Source organism: Boeremia exigua (genome assembly GCF_020726555.1).
Source record: "Boeremia exigua strain MPI-SDFR-AT-0100 chromosome Unknown C7974scaffold_3, whole genome shotgun sequence".
Lineage (NCBI taxonomy): Eukaryota > Fungi > Ascomycota > Dothideomycetes > Pleosporales > Didymellaceae > Boeremia > Boeremia exigua.
This window is the reverse complement of record NW_025763520.1, coordinates 2,608,811-2,621,917: the sequence shown is the minus strand read 5'-3', so window position 1 is coordinate 2,621,917 and position 13,107 is coordinate 2,608,811. Positions and strand designations below refer to the sequence as shown.

General features: G+C 52.9%; 6 protein-coding genes across 6 annotated transcripts; 3 read left to right on the top strand and 3 right to left on the bottom strand.

Moving 5' to 3' along the window:
- Nucleotides 1-57: 57 nt before the first annotated feature.
- Nucleotides 58-427, top strand: C7974DRAFT_305958 (ribosomal protein L34Ae; the record flags this gene model as incomplete). Its single annotated transcript, XM_046138052.1, has 2 exons — nucleotides 58-171; nucleotides 221-427. Coding segments are annotated over 2 exons (321 nt in total), but the record flags the coding sequence as incomplete, so codon positions are not given.
- Nucleotides 428-1,522: 1,095 nt separating this feature from the next.
- C7974DRAFT_432182 (uncharacterized protein) lies at nucleotides 1,523-3,878 on the top strand (the record flags this gene model as incomplete). Its single annotated transcript, XM_046144835.1, has 4 exons — nucleotides 1,523-1,741; nucleotides 1,795-2,639; nucleotides 2,688-2,950; nucleotides 2,998-3,878. 4 exons carry the CDS (start codon nucleotides 1,523-1,525, stop codon nucleotides 3,876-3,878), a joined length of 2,208 nt encoding a protein of 735 aa, XP_046000707.1.
- Nucleotides 3,879-4,651: 773 nt separating this feature from the next.
- C7974DRAFT_470152 (uncharacterized protein) lies at nucleotides 4,652-5,931 on the bottom strand (the record flags this gene model as incomplete). The annotated part of the gene is made up of 2 exons (XM_046146447.1): nucleotides 4,652-5,571; nucleotides 5,736-5,931. The coding sequence occupies 2 exons, from the start codon at nucleotides 5,929-5,931 to the stop codon at nucleotides 4,652-4,654; spliced, it is 1,116 nt and encodes a 371-aa protein (XP_046000706.1).
- Nucleotides 5,932-6,419: 488 nt separating this feature from the next.
- On the top strand, nucleotides 6,420-7,507 carry C7974DRAFT_305292 (putative short-chain dehydrogenase; the record flags this gene model as incomplete). The annotated part of the gene is made up of 3 exons (XM_046138022.1): nucleotides 6,420-7,161; nucleotides 7,213-7,317; nucleotides 7,377-7,507. 3 exons carry the CDS (start codon nucleotides 6,420-6,422, stop codon nucleotides 7,505-7,507), a joined length of 978 nt encoding a protein of 325 aa, XP_046000705.1.
- A 55-nt stretch (nucleotides 7,508-7,562) lies between these two features.
- On the bottom strand, nucleotides 7,563-8,691 carry C7974DRAFT_432179 (D-mandelate dehydrogenase-like protein; the record flags this gene model as incomplete). Its single annotated transcript, XM_046144834.1, has 2 exons — nucleotides 7,563-8,376; nucleotides 8,423-8,691. The coding sequence occupies 2 exons, from the start codon at nucleotides 8,689-8,691 to the stop codon at nucleotides 7,563-7,565; spliced, it is 1,083 nt and encodes a 360-aa protein (XP_046000704.1).
- A 773-nt stretch (nucleotides 8,692-9,464) lies between these two features.
- Nucleotides 9,465-12,164, bottom strand: C7974DRAFT_432178 (fungal-specific transcription factor domain-containing protein; the record flags this gene model as incomplete). The annotated part of the gene is made up of 2 exons (XM_046144833.1): nucleotides 9,465-10,889; nucleotides 10,941-12,164. 2 exons carry the CDS (start codon nucleotides 12,162-12,164, stop codon nucleotides 9,465-9,467), a joined length of 2,649 nt encoding a protein of 882 aa, XP_046000703.1.
- Nucleotides 12,165-13,107: the final 943 nt, after the last annotated feature.

Sequence of the window (13,107 nt, the reverse complement as noted above, 5' to 3'; positions counted from 1 at the left end):
AACGACCAGAGATGGAATTGCTTCGATTTGCGAGGAATAGTGGCTAACACTGGGCAGAGGCGTCGTGCCCCCTACAACACCAGGAGCCAGAAGGTCCGCGTGATCAAGACTCCCGGTGGTGAGCTCCGTTACCTTCACATCAAGAAGAAGGGCACTGCTCCCAAGTGTGGTGTAAGTGCTGTGCGACTGCATGTTGCGCGCAGGTTCTGACAGTCTCTAGGACTGCGGTCTCAAGCTCGCTGGTGTCCCCGCCCTCCGCCCCCGCGAGTACGCCACCGTCTCCCGCCCCAAGAAGACCGTCCAGCGCGCCTACGGTGGTTCGCGATGCGCCAACTGCGTCCAGGACCGCATTGTCCGTGCTTTCCTCATTGAGGAGCAGAAGGTCGTCAAGAAGGTCCTCAAGGAGTCTCAGCAGAAGAAGCGTTAAGCGGGGATGATTCGAGGGTTACTGGGGTTCAAGCATGACAAAACTGGGGCTATCGGTGTTCATGTGCATTATGGGCAGTCTCCTGGTTCGGTTGACTTTCACGATATCACGGCGATTTCTGCGTCACTCTCCGAAGTCCGCCAGGACAGTAGCTGAGTAGGATCACGAATATATCCACAAGCTGCGCAACACAACTACGAGATGCACGAAGTGTGACGAAGGAAGGCGTGGGACGGGTTGCAGACCAAGGGCTAGGAATCTCTTGCTTGACGTTGGAATCACGCACGAGGCCCGTTCAAGGCTGCCATGAGCTACTGCTGGCTTCGCTTTTGCTCGTATTTTCCCTTGCTCATGTGACTCCCTCTATCTCTGAATGTGCCATTTACCATGCCATTGCCCCTCTAACGCAGCAACCAAGGCAGCCTGGTAGTTGGGAATCGCTTCTTAGAATCTACTTGTTCAATCCCACTCGGAGATGCTGTTTTGACTCCCGATTCTGAATTATGACGTGCGATTACAAACATGTTCGCCTGGGCGGACATGACATTTGAACGTTAAACCTAGAAGTAATTCCACATTGCAGTTTTGAGCAGACGGAAGGAACTCGGTAGCTTCAATGCACGAGCTTATCTCGTGCACCGGGGAGAAGTCAATGGCTCCGAAAATCTTGCTAACTAGCCAGAAGGACCCAGCTTTATCCTGGAGTCTGCAATTCACGGCGGGCACAGGCGGAGTTTAGTAGCCAGAAGAGGCTGGTAGGGCGCAAACCAGCACGGGTTCGTGATTCCTGATTGGTGAGTCAACGGCCGTCGCACTCCACAGCTGTCGAGCCCTTCAGAGCGCACCGTTCGGCGGATGCTGCAGGTGAGCTGGAGCCTGCATGTTCTCCAAAGCAGGCCTGGTAGCGATAGCCGACGGGAAAACACATGACTGTATGATCGCTGACTTGCGTCGCCCTGGGTGAGAGAAAGTCACTCGACGCAAATCCCACTCCGACCCCGCTTAGGGTTATAACCAGAATTCTTCTGAGCGCGACCGGACAGCGATATCGGTGCTGCAGCGCGCAACAGCCTGCAGGAGCTACACCTCGCCATGATGCCCATGTCCGACCAGCTCTCTCCCACGACACCAGGGAGCGGCTTGCCTCCGCAAGGCTTTGCCAACAGCCCGCCGAGTCAGCAGCGCGGCTTCAAGCGCTCTGCATCCAGCGAGGACGATGACTTCGCGAACGGCGACGGCGACGGCTCGCGCTCGCTCTCAGCGCGCCGCAACATCGCCGTGAAGCGCGCGTGCAACGAGTGTCGCCAGCAAAAGGTGTGTGTCTATGCGCAATTGGCCCGGTCACGCCACTAACACACTGCGTGCAGCTCAAGTGCAACGTCCAGCGCGACCCGTTCGTGAGCTGCGCCCGCTGCGTGAAGCAGAACCTCCGATGCGTCATCGAGCCCAACTTCAAGCGCGTGGGCAAGCGCAATCGCAATGCCGAGATGGAGAAGGAGATGGAGGCGCTGAGGGACCGCCTGGCCCTGTACGAAGGCCGCGCTTCCATGCCTAGCCAGCCACTGCTCAACCAGGCGCCGCCCATAGACCACCAGAACAACTTTGGCGCACCGCTGCTGAAGGTCGAGGACGACGCGTTCTTACACACACAGCACCAGCAGGTGGCCGCGACTTCGTTGCTGGACCTGCGCAGTGGCCAGTCGCCCATGTTCTATTCACTGGGCGCAGGAGAGGTTCGCCTGGCGCACGCCGAGGTCAATGAGCTGTTTACCGAGTACTTCCAGTTGTACCACCCTTTCCTTCCATTCCTCGACCAGGTGCGCTCGCCCGAGGAGTACTACAACCACGATCACAAGCTCCTGTTCTGGGCCATCATAAGTGTTGCGGCACGGCGCTCAAGCGGTCGACCCACGTTGCTGAATGACCTTGCAAAGCCTTTGACAGATCTGATCTGGGACTCGATCAGGAACCAGCCGAACCACCATGTCGTCAAGGCGCTATGCTTGTTGTGCACGTGGCCTGTTCCAGCAGAACGCACAGTCACTGATCCCACTTACATGCTGTGCGGTGTCATGATGCAGATAGCCATGCAGCTAGGCTTGCACCAGCCCGCCCACCCTCAGGACTTCTCGCGCACAAAAGTCCGCTTACAGCAGGAGGACATCCACGATCGTCTGCGAACATGGGCCGTCTGCAATGTTGTGGCGCAAACGTGAGTTACATATGACGAATGTGTGGGCGTGAAGACTAACGTCGGTAGTGTCTCGACTGGCAATGGCCAGCCCTCGATCACCCTCTACGATTCAACACTCGAATTCAAGGTCGACGACGAGGACCACATGCGTACGATACCACCGACTCTATTTGTCCGTCTGCGCCAAGAGATGGCCGCTAGCCGCGTCAACAAGCTGCTATACTCAGCCAACACTCAGCGATTCGCGGCCGAGGCTGCGACAACATACATGACATTAGAAGCAGATCGACTGAAGGAGGAGAGAGGGTCATTGGATGGGGTCGACAACGGTATGTCGAACTTTGGAGTAGTGGAACTACGTTGCTAATCTTTTCAGAACTCGAAGAGCTCTATCACTGTGCGGTGTGCTTACATTTACACCTCTACTCTTTCTTCAGTCCTGAGCCTCGACTCGAACGCCGTGACGATCTTGTGGCGTTATACTACGCAGCCACAACCTACCTGGACCAAGTCTTCAAGCTGCAACAAGCTGGCAAACTCCCCTTCGTGCCATATTACATCATGCAAATGGCACTCGCTGCGGGGTTTGCCCTCCTCAAGCTTCTTAACTCAGATTTCGCAGGCAGGTTGCCGTCGAAGGGCCGTCAATACGTATTGCAGACCGTGGAAGCACTTCGCCGAGCCAAGGTTTGGCCGAACGATCTCCTGGATCGCTTCGCTGAGGTGCTGGCGCAGCTCTGGAAAGAAAGCTCCCGAGGGCGGAGCCTACACAGCATGTCGCAGTCACCATCCGTCAGCAACGCCGGCGTCGCCACCATGTTCAACAACCAGCCACAATCTCAGCAAGCAACGCAACAGCGGCGAGAAAGTACAGGCATGCTCGAAGACCCTCTAGGCCTCATAGTCCGGAGTCGCATGAGTATGAGTGTCATGTTCGACTGCGTGTGGCGTTGGCGTGAAGCTCAGGTCAACGGCGCATCAGACCAACTCGATAATACTGTTGTTACAAACCCTACGAATCCGGATTCATCGAGCAACTCAACACCCCCACCGGGTATCGTTGTTGAAAACCCTGCACATACCATGCCGAATTTCAACCCGCACTTGAATACTCTGAGCATGCCACTGGCGCTGCCGCAGGGCCTGGCAAGCGCCAACAGCTATGAGTTCTTTGACTCGGTTTCATGGATGCTAGAAGCGCAGACGGATTGGAATCAGTACAGCTCAGGAGGCTTTGGCGCGGATTTTAATGCTTAAGAAGGCAACGACGAGCAGGTTTCGATGCGCCATCCCAGTCGAGCGGACGCGCATCACAGCACGAAGATCCCCATGAGGCAGGATGTTGAACCTTTCTCAAACACCCTGATCCCGATTGGGGCCGAATTCAAGGAACATGGATGCTTAGGGGGGTTGAGGTCAACGTGAAGAGCACTTCGTTTGCTATTGGCCGTTTTTCAGGGAGCCATGATGGCCGGTCTATCGCAGAAGACCGACCAGGTTAATTCCGGAAATCGAGGCGTTGCGCGAATAATCCGATCAAGTTCCCCTGCCACCTTTCACACCCGGTATATCGACGTAGCGCAAGAACTTAGCATCCAGCCGGCGTCTCCAAGGAATTTCTCGGCAGCGTTGCCAATGGAAACTTCCATCATCTTCACTATTTTGGTTTTTTAGCGTGGCGTTCAAGGTTAGGCCTAGTTGCTTTCTTCATTTCATGTCTACTACTGTGCACATGCACAGGCATTTACCATTATCTGTTCTCTCTTTGGTCTAGACCGCCCTGGCTTTCTCTGGCCAAGTTGAAATGTTATGCTGTATTCTTCCATGCTCGATCTGCTGAGTCGTTGGTGCATAGGTGCTATGTCTTGCAGCCTTATCATGATCGAATAAAATTCTTCCCCAGACAAAGAGCAGTAGCGTAAGGTGTTGGTCCTTTTCGATATCACGCACACGCACTGCTTGGTGCATTCTGTCACAGATCAACCTTTCTCTCCGTAAAAGTCACCATGGGCCTCATCTCGTGCCAGTATTCAAGCATCGACCAGGCACTCCAAAAACACCTCGTCCCATCTTGAGCCGACTGTGGAATCTTCGCTCCTCTCTGTTCGAGCTGTGCGCCTCCTCACCATTTCTTCCGTACCGTCAACGCCCCAATTCACCGATACGACGCCTATGCTGCGTTCCTCCGGGCCAATTGAGATATCGTTGCGGTGCGTACCAGCTGGAGAGGTTGTGCCGGTATGCAACGTGGACTCTCTGTATCCCGTTGAACTGGCTTGATGAGATGTGCTAGTTTTCAGGGACAAGGCATTTCTCCGTTCGTCCTGATCTGACCCTCCGGTCTTCTGACCCTCTCCCATATCTGTCGTCTTGACGACATCTTGACGACCCAGTTGGATCCACTCCCACAGTCGCACCGCGAGTGCAGCAAGATGCAATAGTCCTAGCACCAATGCCATGAATACTGCAAAACCTCCAGCAACGTGAATGTCTACGTTCAAGCCAACACACCGCTCACCAAGCAGTATTCGGTCCTCCATGGACGGTATTTGGTCCTCACCAAGCTTCTGTTCAGCGAGATCCCGAATTTCCGATGGGTCGCAGAGAGCGATCGCGGTCGGCAGACCGACGAAGTAGGTCACAGTGTGGCTGGCAAGTACAACGACCATAAGGAAGTCGAAGATGCTGAGTAGCACATTTTGAGTCGAGGGCAAGAAACGCGGGCGCAGAAAGGGATGATACGTGTATGGCAGAGCGCATGGCACTGACACTGCTTCTGCGTTGGCTTTGTAAAATGTAGCCTGGACTGCCGAAGACAACTGCGTGTGGCAGGATTCGTGATCTCGATGTTGGCTGTCTACTGATTCGGGCATGTCATCGTTGCTACCCATGAGGCTGTCCTTTTCCTCTGTCCCCATGACTTGGTCTGTTCTTTCACATTCATGTAGTACTGAACACCACCAGTCCAGACACAGTAGCGCATGTACACAGTCAATCGGCACCTGTGTACTATCAGCCTCTTCTCAAACCTTACTCGCTCTTGCCAGTCAAGCACACTCACAAACACGCCCACGACTACCCAAACAGCAACACGCCACCCATTGGCATGCCTACCTAGGAAGCTCTTAACCCACCAGTATGGCATTTCATAGTTCTTGATTATCGTGATGGTGCTGATGTGCCACAGGAGCATGAGCAGAAGCAGGAGCGCGGCGATGAATTGAAAGGTAGAGACGTAAACGTTAGCTGTAAGTATGCGGTAACGTGATGTAGTGTGTGCGGGTAGAGATAAGCGCAGTGGTGAAGACATTGAGGGTGATTTTGTTTGTCGAATTGCATGAGAGTGCGCCTTGCAGAGAGTATTGAAGAATATGAGTGAGAGGTTATGACCGTGCAGCCGAGTAGGAACAACTCGCTCAGTGCGAATTGGCAGTTGCTGCCTCTGAACTCAAGGTAACAGCATCCTCTTGCTTGTCATTCAATAGCAGTGAGGCAAGATGCTGGTTAAAGTTGGGAAAGCATGATACAGTATCCTGGCACCACAAGATCGATTTCTGATTTCCTGGATCAAAATGCTAGTTTCAAATTTCCAAATCACCTATCAACAATGCGGACCCTATGAATGTTAGTATGAAGTGTGAATGACATGGGTGGAATCACGACGCCAACTCCAGTTTGGCTAGCGTGGCATGGAGTCGGGTACGGTGGGGACACCAGATCGCGTCATACTAGGCATGAGTATAAGTTGAGGTAGATCTTCAGGGCAACCCATCGCATCAAACAATCAAATTTGGCACAATGTCTTCACCGCTTCCGTACAACCGCCAGACCGCGCTTGCAGCTACCGTTGCAGCTGACAATGCGGCAAACATCGCTGGGAAGACCGTTCTCACCACCGGTGTAACCCAGGGCGGCCTCGGCGCAACATTTGTCGAGACAATCGCGCAATACAAGCCACGCTTGCTCATCCTGGCGGGTCGCTCCGCAGAAAAAGTACAAGCTACTGTGCAAAAGATCAAGTCGGACCCAAAGAGCTCTGATGTCGAAGTACGGATCCTGGAAATTGATCTTGCCAGCCAGAAGAGTGTGCGCCAAGCAGCAGATACAGTATTGGGTTGGAAGGATGTGGACCATATCGATGTTCTGGTCAACTCCGCTGGCATCATGGCAGGCCCCTACAAAACCACACAGGAAGGAATTGAGAACCAGTTTGGTAGCAACCACATTGGCCACTTCCTGTTCACGAATCTGATCTTGCCTAAGATCCTTGCTTCTCCCAGCCCTCGCATCGTCAGTGTCGCTAGCGATGGCCATCGTTTTGGCGGTGTGCGATTCGATGACTGGAATTTCCAGGACGGTAAGGTCTATGAGCAATGGGAAGCGTATGGGCAAAGCAAGACAGCCAATATCTTGTTTGCGCGAGCACTTGCAGAGAAGCTTGGACCCAAAGGCTTGAAGGCATACAGTCTGCATCCCGGCGTAGCCTTTGGCACTTCGCTTGCGCCTCAAGGATTGACAGATGAGGACCTTGGTGGACTGGGTAAGTGACTAATGGAAACCCCAAAGAAGAAAAAGCTAACATGAGGAACAGGTGCAAAAGATAAGGAAATCGGCTGGAATCGTGAGCTAGATATCAAGACCCTTGATGAATGTTCTGCAACGCATGTTGTTGCTGCGTTCGATACACGACTCAACGGTACGTACCATAAGCATAGAGTTGAAGATCATTTCGACACAATGCTAACCCGTTCGTAGCCTATAATGGAGTATATCTCGAGGACGGTAATCTATCCGACGACTTGCAGCCATCCGCCACCAACCCGGCCGACGTGGAGAAGCTATGGAAGCTCAGCGAGAAGCTAGTTGGTCAGGACTTTTCCTACTAGTGGGTTTTAACGTACCGACGTTCAACATAAGATATCCTAATTCAACATTCGAATCTCATGCGTCTCGCCTAAGCCACTGTAGATTCACTGGGCTCACCAATCCAGCTTCACCCCTGTCCAACCAGCCCAGAAGGTTCTCCAAACCCAGCCTTTCAAACCCAATGTGACTCTCTACACTGGCTCCTGCCGTATGACTGAGCATCATGACGTTTCGTCTTGTGGCCAGCTCTTTGTTCACATACGGCTCATCAGCGTGCACATCAAGGCCTGCCGCACTCAAAACTCCATCGTCAAGCGCTGTGACCAACACATCCTCATCTACCAACTTTCCTCTCGCAACGTTCACTAATCTCGCACCTCTCTTGAACCATCCGAACTCTTTCTCGCCTAACAGGACTTGCCCAGCGAATGGCGCAGCAATAAGCACACAGTCACTCTTCCCCAACAGCTCTTCCAGCGTGTCGCACCATCCAGCGTCAACTTCCCGCTCGCGCTCTTCCATCCGCACAACATCATGATACATCACATTCATCTCAAACGCCCTCATCTTTTGCGCAATTCTGTACCCGATCCTCCCTAGGCCCACAATCCCTAGCGTTGAGCCATTGGGATTGTGCGTCACCGCCGCAATATTGCCCATGGCATCTCTGAACTGTTCTGGGTCGCACGAATGCGCGGCCTGCACCGACCACGAGAACAATCGGTACACGGCCAGGATGAGGAACACGGCGGCGTCGGCTACGGACTCGGTGCACGCAGACGCCGAGTTACAATACACAACGCCGTGCTGAGCGAGCAGCTTCGTGTCAACCCAGTCGAAGCCCGCGCCGGCGGAGGCAAAGACTTTACAACTTTTGGGTAGGAGCGGTCTGGGTGGGTTAGATAATGGTGCGGGGTTGGGGTGAAAGGGTGTACATCAGGTCTACGTCCCAGTTTCCCATCTCGCCACCTGTGTTCCAGAATGGGCGGTACATGCCTACGAAGTTGCCCCACGTTTTTTCTTGCAGTGCGCTCTTGAAGTCATCCCGTCCCATCGAATGGGTTCTGATGATGTTGAACTTCAGCGATAGTTCGGTGTAAAGATCGTGGTTCCAGCGAATGTCATCGCCAAGATGGAGGATGGTCGGCTTTCCACTTGGAACCACAGTCGTTGGTGCAGATTTTGTGACGTCTGCTGCGTTCATTTCATGGGAAACTGATGAGTCCGGCATGATCCCAAAGTGTCGCATTTACCACTGCGGATGTTGAGGTCCGTGTCTGAGCCAGAGATGGTGAGGTGTGTGGGATATATCAGGCTAATGTCTGCTGAGGGATTAGAGTCAGCATTATCCCTCGAAGAAGGCAGATCCGGGTGCTCAAATATCACGACTAAACCAATAACCATGCGTCATCTCCACGTGTACCAAGAAGGCAAAGTCAAACCAGTCCAAGCAAAGTACAAGAGCAGGGCGGTGAGCCTGCTGCGTGCGAGTGCATTTTCTCGTCACATCGGTGCTACTTTGCGCCTCCGTCCGTTCGCCTTGTCGATTGCTCCTCTGAACCCCTGACCTCGTTTCGGTGCGCAGAGCACCGTGTTCGAATGGGCGATGAAGGGGACGATAAGGTTATCAGCACGCCAACTGATTACGACCTCCACGTGGTCCGGCTTGCCCCGTTTCATCCGCCGTGCATATAGCCGGGACGATCCTGACGGAAGATCACAGCATGGAAAAGGAGAAGGAAACGCGGTATTCGTGGAACAATCAGTATGATCTCTGGGCGCCTGGGCAATGTTGTACTGACACAGTGTCATAGCTACAAGTGCTGGGGATGGCATGATGGCTACAGCCAACGACCTAAGTTTAATCTGATGTCTATGATAATATACAAGTGAGGGTATCGACGCAATCCTGAGTCGAAATAGTGATTGTGAACGCCATCGCTGATCTGGAAGTTGCCCTATGTATGCGCCGAAAATTCAGAAGAAATGTATCAGGCCCATGTGCCCGGTACCTGTTGCGTTGGCGGTCTTCGCTGTCTGCCCCTCGAAACCATACTGGCTGACCATATCATCAAAGACTTGCCAGTCCATGTTGCCGCCGTCCATGTTTGGAGAGTCGTTGCTCGATCCCTCCAGGGATCCCGTCGATGCCATGCCTTCGAAGCTCAGGTCTTCGTAAAACTGCATATCATTTGCATAGACGCCCGTCATGAGATTTGCTCCATTAGGCATGACCGGCTGCGCACCCGTTGCAAAGCCTGGTTGCATCAGGTTTTGCGTATCTTGAGCATGTAAGGTATGATCGAAGGGTGCGTAGCCTTGCCCATCCATAACATCAAGAATTACGTTATCAAGCCCAAAGTCTGTCAGCTGATTGAATTGATGCCCTGGGCTAGCTCCTGTTTGAGTCTCAAGACTAGATGAGCTTTTGCTTTGCGATTTCTGGGTTTGAACGCGGTCTCCGGCCTCAAAGCCAGCCATTTGACTGCTTGAAATGGGATTTTCAGGACTCTCGGGCCAGCTCGACGGGGTTCCGCGCGTCGATACTTCGCCCAGCTTGGGTGCCGCAGGTCTGAGGAGTCTGTCCAGATCTGCCGAGCTCGGTTGATCGACCGGGACGGGATTGAGAGTATTTGGCGCGATCCACGGGAAGTCGCCACCCATATGTTGCCCACTCATGGCTGCTTGACTCGCCTGCTGAAGCTTGAATTCCCTCTCCCTTGCCGCTCTCGCCTTAGCTAGCAGCTTTCGGAGGGGTTTCCACAAGCATCCTTGCTGGCCTTTGCGGTAAGGTGAGGCTTCGTTGAGTGGGAACCACCAACGTCCAGCTGTGGCCTCGAGAGCGCGCCAAGCACGTTCCACCGCCTCACCCTTGGTACGTACGCACAGCTCCGACAGTAGGAAAGCAATGGCATGCCATTGCACATAAGTGCGGAAAAGCCAACCCCATTTCATAGTGCGAGCCTCAGTCTCGAGCAATATAGAGTACTCAATATTCTCCAGCGAAGTGATGAAGAGCTTGTCTCTTGTCTCCTGGGGAAGTGACGCTCCTCCATCTTTGCGCTGATGTGGATGATATACAACCAGCCACATCTTGCTCATGATGAGTCGGGATATTGTCGCACTTACCCAGCAGATTGGAACCGTCATGTCACAGTTCTTCAAGTACTTCTCTTCCATTGCTTGATGGCAATCTGTAATCCATTTTTCTTTGTCGTTTATTGATAAATTGGCAAAGAGCGATGTGCATCTGACGGGCCCTGGTGGGATGTATAGAATGCGCCGGAAGATGTTGGCAACCTCGAATCGAATAAGACAAAAAGTCATGTCTGTGAAACCAGTACGCTCCGGAGGAGGTTCGATCATGTCAGGGTGTAAATCGGCGTCGTTGACGTTTAGCGGCTGTAGTATCTTAGTACATACTCACCAGATAATACATAGAGCAATACATACCATCTTGGCGTCGAATTGCGCTTCGACTATCGTAGGATCACAACCATGATCTTCAGATGATCTTGCATCGAGCACGCAGACCTGCCACCAGAGCCTCCTACGCATCTCGATCTCGAAGGGCGGTAGTCCAAAGTGGCTGCCGTCTCTATGTATCCCAAGGGTCTGAGCAATACGAACGACGAGTCCCGTCAAAGTCCATATCTTACGAGCGTCATCATTACGCCTTAAGAGAATGAGAAAAATGACGAAAGCCTGTAGTATGACGGTCTCGTCGCAATATAGGAAATTCGCCCGAGCAAGAGCTTGCTCCAGCGCAAAGCGATATTTGAGCAAGAGCGACGATCTGTCCTCTCCCCAACGCTGCATGCACTCTTCTGCTGTTGTGCTCGTCACGGCGCCATAGTATATGGCAAATAGTAACGCTTCTGTGCCCTTGCTGGTCTTCTCAGGACGTTCTAAGGAATCCTTTAAGGTTATTTCGAAAGTAGGAAGATGCAGCACCTTAATAAGAGGCTCGACATTTTCCTTGTACGCCGCCCAGAACTGAAGTGCAACTTCAGGTAGAGGATGTAGTGCGCGCATGTCGACGTTGGTGGAGCTCAGGCCAAAGACATAACCCTGATGTTGACCCGATTGTTCAGATGACCCTGGCGAATCCATGTCGTCTTCGTCCTCGGAGTGCTCGATGAGAACTGATTTGAGGTCTTCGACTTCGTTGTTGAGACTAGCCCAGAAGCTGTTGTTGATGTAGCGACTTCTACCGTTTTCTATAACAAGCCTGCCAAAGCGGTTTTCAAGCCCTTCTGTGCTATTGTCCACGGCCACCGAAGGACTGTTGTCGGCGCTACCCCTGGCAAAGCAGTTCTCGCTCGCGCTGTCCTGTCGGCTTTCCTTGTCGCGCTCACGCTCTGCGGCCTCCTGTTCGTGCTCTTCGACCTGCGAATTGAGATTCTGCACCACACCTTCCAGGCGTCGCAGTCTTTCCAGTAGCTCTGCATCTGGTGGTTTCCTGCTTTTGCGCGGCGCTCGCCCAGGACCAGGAAAGATACATTCAATTCTTGCTCTCGCGCAATTTGAGCATGGTTGCTTCTTGTCGCATTTGACTTTACGTCTCCTACATGTGATGCAGGAGCGGGGATTTGGTGCTGAGGGACTTCCGTTCGGGTTGCCGTTCTTCTGTGCGTGGTCGCCCGCGCCGGGGTTCTGTATCTGTTCGTCAGACATGGTGCATGAGTAGGATCTCTCTCCGCAGCTCAGAATCGGATTTGCCAGAACCCTCTCGGTCCAGTGGGCGGAGCGCCTCCGCACTAAATAACTGAGACCCTTGTACGCTATCGGTGGATGCAAGCCGCCGACACTTGACGTTAACCCGCTAACGCCCGCAGTGGGGATTGGTAACCGGGTTAGCTGCAGTGAGTCAATCAAAAGGGCTGAAGATCGTGAACGCAATGGCGAAAAGGGCAGCAGCAGAAATAACGCTACGTATGCAGAGTGCTGCGACACGTCTCTAGCTGTACAGTAACCCTTTCTAATGTTGCGGAGAGCGCCTGACTTAAACGCCGACCTTAATTCCGAGTGCGTCATGAAACCCAAGGTCGATCTGGTTCAGCTGCAAACTCGCTCCTCTCTAACAGGGTAAGCCTGCTCGTAACCAAGAGGCAAAGCCTAAACCATCATTGCAAGACTCCCAACTCTTCGTTTGTCATCGGTTCAGGCCATCCATTTTGTAAATCGGCCCAACAGCACACAGACACGGAGCGGCTCTAGTCTTCGTGCTTAGTACCACTGCTTAGTAAGTTTGCGACGTGACATTGTGAGTCGTAGGTCGAGACGTCTTGGCAAATATGGGCGGTCAGTGTGAAACGGAGCCCGTGGATTGCGCATACTGACAGCTAACGCTCTGGTGCTCGCGTCCGATAGCAAGGTCCGCCATGTCCGATAATCTATGTTTTGTGGGGCAAATCACGAGCTACAGCATCTTCTCATGAAATATTTTCTGTCCTAAGGCTATGTGAGGTGCATCAGTCTTTAGTCTGGTGCCGAGTATGAGCGCGTATAGATGATAGAATTACAATTTCACGACGGGGTATCGTGACAGAACTGATGTTTCCAATCCAACCAACGCCACATCTCCAAACGCCAATGACCTTAACAGCTAATGTTACAA